General features: G+C 50.5%; 1 protein-coding gene across 2 annotated transcripts; it reads right to left on the minus strand.

Annotated features, from left to right (window-relative positions):
- Positions 1-1,830: 1,830 nt before the first annotated feature.
- Positions 1,831-5,624, minus strand: Thpo (thrombopoietin). Of its 2 annotated transcripts, none has more exons than XM_059277553.1 (5): positions 5,508-5,624; positions 5,151-5,278; positions 4,811-4,897; positions 2,722-2,889; positions 1,831-2,482 (listed from the first exon to the last, which is right to left on the minus strand). In XM_059277553.1, the coding sequence occupies exons 1-5, from the start codon at positions 5,518-5,520 to the stop codon at positions 1,832-1,834; spliced, it is 1,047 nt and encodes a 348-aa protein (XP_059133536.1). In that variant the 5' UTR covers positions 5,521-5,624; the 3' UTR covers position 1,831. The 2 variants fall into 2 exon arrangements, with proteins under 2 accessions (XP_059133536.1, XP_059133538.1); XM_059277555.1 differs by having other exon boundaries at positions 1,895-2,297.
- Positions 5,625-5,849: the final 225 nt, after the last annotated feature.

Below are 5,849 nucleotides of genomic sequence, written 5' to 3' on the forward strand. Positions count from 1 at the left end.
ACTTTTTTCCCCTTTTAACTTTGATTTATTATTTTCATTTGTGTGTGTGTGCAAGTGTGGGCATCAGCATGTGATGGCGTGCATAATGGAATTGGAAGACAGCTTTTGGGAATTGGTTCCTTTCCCATGGGTTCCAGGCATCAAACTCAGACCAGCTTGCACACTAAGCACTTCTACCTCCTGAGCCATCTCACTCGCCCTACGTTTATTTTTAAATGTTAAACCTCCTTTAGCGTTACAACAAATTACAAACTATACTTACGTTATCCTAGAATTAGTGTCGATGAACTACTCCCTCTTGTGTAGAAACTGACACTGAGATTTTTATAACTTTTTTTTTTTTTTTTTTAGCTTTGTGCGTTTGTTGATTCTTCTCCAGGTTCTGCCCACAGGGACACCTGGATATGGCTGAATTGTCATCCCCACCACAAGCTCTGGTCTTCTACTCAAGAGCTTCTTAAGAGCATGTTTACTCTCCAAGGACGCAGATGTCTCTGTGTTACATAGACTCACTGAAGGACATACCAGACAGGGCACCACACTGGGTAGATGAATGGGTTGCCACTCAGGCTGGGTGGCTTTTTTATGCCTGAAGGCTGTGTGAGCATTGGGAAGTCCATCTGGCCTTGGTGTCACCATGTGTAAAACAAATGGATAATACCTACCATACAGAGTTGTGGGGGAGACTCTGGGGCACCTGTTGCCTCTGTGAAGAACACCTTTCCCTTGCTTTTTTTGTGGCAGTGTTTGGAACTTTGCGATCCTGGCTTCTCTGCCTATGTGGTAGCCTTTCCTCCTTTTCTGTGGGACAACGTAAGGGAGATGCTCTCACAAGCCTTCTCACAGACTCTGGAGTAGCTAGCAGGTTGACCCCGGCAATAGTTTTCGGTTTTCTGCACCGTAAACTTCTATCACCAACAAAGCACTTACTTGCAAAACCCCAGAAGACTGCCTTCATTTTGGGGGTTCCCAGTAGAGTTCACGGTGGTCACACAAGGCTGCGTTTTAGATGTTTGAGATGCCTCCGCTGCTCTGTGCTGGTCCTGCTGTGTGAGCTGTGGAGCCCGACTCCTGCCACTTCCTGCACTTCCGCCTGACCTCCACAGGAGGGAAGCAGGAGCCCAGGCCTGGCCAAGCTCCTGCTGAGCTGCTGCTGCACTTAGCTGTTTGCTCAGCTGCCACATCCAGGTCTAGTCTACTGAACCGCCTGCACAGCCTTACCTGGGGTGTGGAGTTCCCCGGGCTTCCTGTTAGCTTTCTTGGGAGGTAGGGTCCAGGAGATCTGTTGTCCCAGTGAAGAACATCGCTTCCTGACTTTAGTTGGCTTCTGGATGCTCTCATTTATTCTCCTCCAGGCTCACTTTTGTCTCTAAACAGGGGCAGCCTTTCTGAGAGGTAACTTGCTGTTCCTTTATCAAGACCAGCATCTCTTGACCAGTCTCACTTAGCCTCACAGTGAGGGGAATGAGGGCATTGGGGGCTTAAACTTGAAGCAAAGGAAACAACCTTCTTGTTTTCTGATACAATGATAATCTCTGCCTGGGTTCAAAGGCTAGGCCAGTCTAGCCCTTTGTAGAAAACACATATAGAGAATTAGTGATTTTCAAATTTATACAGAAAATAGACCAAAGATAACTAGCTGCTCTGATGAATATTGCTGACAGGTTAAAAAAAAAATAGCTCCTAAAGTTTTATGACAGCCTGTCCTGTGTACCCCTTTCCCGGGGAAAGCGGGACGTGTAGTGCAGATGCAGTGCCCTCTCGAAGCCTCTCCTGGGGAAGGAGGCTTGTGCCTGAGAGAAGTTGCAGATGCTGGCGGTGCCCATGTCCCTCATGCTTCCTGAGACAAATTCTGGGAATGAGGGTGCACTGGGATTGGATGAGGACTGGCAGAGTTAGGCACAGGGGTGGAGGGATCGGGAAAGGGGGCGTGGAACAGAGGTGGAGACCTGTGGGTGGGCAAGGTAGGTGAAGGAGAGAAGAGTGTGTGTCCATCAACATGGAGAGGAGGAGGAGGAGGATATCCACTTTGGAGGCTGAGTGGCAGGGAGCCTTTGTTCAAAGCTCCTGGCAGAATGTCCGGGGCTTCCACGGTCTGAAGCGAGGCCGCAGCATGAGTTCCATTCACAGGTCCGTGTGTCCTGTTCAGGTATCCAGGGATTTGGTGTGGGAACCTGGAGGTTTGATTCAGCTGGCCAGGGACAATCTTGGTTCTGAGTCCTTGAAGCCTGCCCAGAAGCCCAGGGCCAGGAGTTCCGGCTAAGACACTGAAGTTCGCCTCCAACAATGCAGAAGTCCTGTTTGGGAGCTGGTTTAGGGTGAGGAGTTGGGCGGTGCCGCGTGGGACAGCTGTAGTTGGAGGAGCCCGTCTGACACAGAGGGTGGGGCCTTCTGCCAGCAGCAGGAAGCGCACCTTTCCTCGAAGCAGTTGTTGCAAGTTCAAGAAGATGGCGTTGGGATCCCTGTGAGCTGTGGTCCTGCCCTGTGGGGGAAGCTGAGGGCAGAGGATGGGCCTGAGCCCAGAGAGCAGGCCCACATACCAGCCTCCCTTGACTAAGGAGAAAAAGTTCACTGCCAGCAGCCAGGTGTCCCGGCTGGGAGGCAGCACTCCTTATGGGTCAGCCTTTCCACACTGAAGGTACCCAGAATCCCTTGTCCCCCCAGGTCTTTAGAGGGACTGAGTAAGGGTAGTTTCTAGAGATCTCTAGACTGCGGACTTACCTGGGTTCCCAGGAGGCCTTGCAGGGCTCCCAAGAGGAGGCGAACCTGCCCAGAAAGCTGTCCCAGTAGGGATGAGAGGCAGGAGGGTTCCAACTGTCCCCGAGCTGCCATCACTCCCTCCAGTAGAAGGGTCACTGCCCCTAGAATGTCCTGTGCCTTTGTCTGTTCCTGGGAAATTGGAGAGAAGTGGACTGCTTCAAAAAACGTGCTAATAATGGGTGGGGAGCCCATAGGAGTAGCCAGCGGAATGAATCATAGGAGCTGAGAATTGGACAGGATGAGGCTCCCACCCATCACAGGAATTCCTTTGCAGTCTCCTCACAACTGGTCACTGGCCTCTGCTTTAGTAACTCCAGTGTCCATCAACCTAGCCTGGTCTTGCTAGACTTCTGGTCAGAAAGCCACCCCATCTTAGTACAGCTTTTAGCTCTAGGCTGCAGGGCTGCAAGTCTATTCTTTCTGCTACAAAATTGTTGTACTACAGCACTTCTAAGCTAAATATAGTGACAAGACTGTCACAATAACCACCAAGATGATGGGAAGGGACTTAACAAATGGCAGAGCTGAGTATGTGGCACATGCCTGTAATCCCAGCACCTGGGTGGCTGACACAGGAGGGTGGCAAGTTCAGGGCCAGCCCAGAATACGAAGTGAGACCCTGTTCTGAACACAGAGCTAGAGCTGTGATCTGTAGTACTCATTCTTCGTAGTACTCATCCTTCTCCAGACCTAGGACCCCAGGAGACTTGAAAAGGAAGGGTGTTCTAGGGTGTACGGGCATGTGCCACCTGGCTTGATTTTGCTTTTATTTCTTGAGACAAGATCTCACTGTAGAGCCTGGGCTAGCCTGCAGCTCATCTCTCCATGCCACCCTGTGAGCTGCTGGGATCCCTAGTTTGTGTCACCGAGCCCAGCAGGGGTTTGAATCCTGATCTTGCCTTTATTTTAGTGGTTCTTTCTGCTTTGTGTCCCCTGTGGGCGGTAGATCCGACTGCCTTCATGCCTGCTAAGGTTGAGGAGTCACTGAGATGGCTCAGAGGATAAAGGTGCTTATGGTCAAGCTTGATGACCTGACTTCAGTCTCTGGGACTTAACATGGTAGAAGGAAAGAATGACTCTTGCAAATTCTCCTCTGATCTCCATATGTACACCATGGCATGTCCCCACCCCCATTTATACATAAATGCATTAAAAAAAGATTGAAGAAGAAAAAGAATAGGTCAAAGGTATAGTCATAAGAGGTTCTAACCAGCTTTTTTTTTTTTTTTTTTTTTTTTTTGTTTGTTTTGGTTTTTCGAGACAGGGTTTCTCTGTAGCTTTGGAGCCTGTCCTGGACTAGCTCTGTAGACCAGGCTGGCCTCAAAACTCACAGAGATCCACCTGCCTCTGCCTCCCGAGTGCTGGGTTTACAGGCGTGCGCCACCACTGCCTGGCTTCTAACCAGCTTCTTAAGGCATTCAGTTTCACATCTATTTAGCACACACACACACACACACACACACATTTTGAGATAGAATCTCATCCCTGGCTGTCCTTGAACTCACAGAAATCTGTTTGTCATTGCCTCCTGAGTGCTGAGATTAAAGGCATGAATCACCATGCCCAGCCTATTTGATATATTGGTCAGAAATTTGTCACCATTTCCCCAAGATCTCATCATAGATGCATGTAAATTGGGTTAAGGTAGCCAAGTTGAAGGTAAGATTTTTAGGGAACTCAAGAATTTTAGGAGGCTAGAGAGATGGCTCAGTAGTTAAGAGCACTTGCTGCTTTTCCAGATGACCCAGGTTCAATTCCTAGCATGCAGGCAAAACACCTGTACACATTAAAAAAGGCGCGGGGGGGGGGGGGGGTTTCAAAGACTATGAGGAACAGTAGGGATCTGATGACGACAGGATTTAGGGAAAGAAAAGTAAGAGATTCCCCCCTCCCCTTTTCTCTTTTTGAGAAGGGGGTCTCACTCTAGCCAAGCCTAGCCTGGACTCAGTACATCCTAGGCTGACCTTAGACTGAAGGCAAGCAGTAGACTGAAGCCTCATCCTACACCTTGCATGAGTGAGGTAGGCAGTCCATGGCTGCTGCCTCTTACCGTCTGGCCCTTCCATTCTCCCAGGCTGAAGTCCACAGCAGGTAGCAGGACAGGCGTAGACAAAGGGTTGATGTCAGGGCACTGACTCTGGTGAGAAAGATGGGGAGGAGGGGAAAAGCTGAAATTGAGAGCAGGATGGTGGCCCACGACGGAGGTGGCCTCCCTTAGTACCATGCCCAGACTAGAGCTTCTACGAGACTCCAGTGCAGATCACAGCCCTAGCCAGGGAGGGACCCAGACATGGTGGACCAAACGCGGCAACGCTGGAGTGAGAGAAAGTGAAAGAGTGGGGTACCTTATCAGTTAAGGGGATAGGAGGCACAGTGCCTGGGATGCTCACCAGCCGGCTGTGAAGGAGATGGGAGTCACGAAGCAGTTTATTGAGGAGTCTTGGGTCACAGGCAGGAGGAGCTGGGCTGGACAGAGTTAGTCTTGCAGTAAGGAGAAGCATGGCCACCAGGAGCAGATCTTAGACGTGAAGTCGAAGGGTCGACAAAGAGAAAATCATTCTTAGGTGGTGACTCGGATTCCCATTTGGGAGCCAGAATTGAAGTACAGGTGTCTGCTGCTGTCCAGGCAAACACCCTTTCTTGGGAGACGTGGTTTCCCAGCCCTCTGCTCATACAGCATCGTTCCCACCTCCTGCCCCAACAAGCCGTTCTTGAACTTGTTGCTAGCTGCCCGAGGGTTTTCTTACCAGTCAGCTCCATTCTGGCCAGGGTGTCTGGCTGGAGGGGCTCCCTGTATGGGGCCTCTCCCCTGAATCTTTCCTGGGGCCATGGAGGCGGCTTGAACTCTTGCACTTCTGCACAGAGTGGTGTGGGGCACAGGTGGGCTAAGGAATCTATCCTGAAAATGACAGAAATAATGAATCTTCCATCAGGTTTCAAAGAAAAGACTGCTTGGCATGGGGAGACACGTGCTCCAAGGCCTCGAGCTGCTGGCTGGCCAGGGCCAGAGCTGTTAGCGCTCCAGCTGCTCCCATGTCTCCTTGTGATTGAAGCATATAGTGTCTCTTTGTCAGGGCTCTTCAGTGACT

Source organism: Peromyscus eremicus, chromosome 12 (assembly GCF_949786415.1).
Source record: "Peromyscus eremicus chromosome 12, PerEre_H2_v1, whole genome shotgun sequence".
Classification (NCBI taxonomy): Eukaryota; Metazoa; Chordata; class Mammalia; order Rodentia; family Cricetidae; genus Peromyscus; species Peromyscus eremicus.

Coding starts and splice junctions, on each gene's coding strand:
- Thpo (XM_059277553.1), bottom strand. Junction 2,890..4,810: donor GAGAATGGAAGGGCCAGACG/GTAAGAGGCAGC, acceptor CCAATTTCCCAG/GAACAGACAAAGGCACAGGA. Junction 2,483..2,721: donor AAGGCCTCCTGGGAACCCAG/GTAAGTCCGCAG, acceptor CTTCCCCCACAG/GGCAGGACCACAGCTCACAG.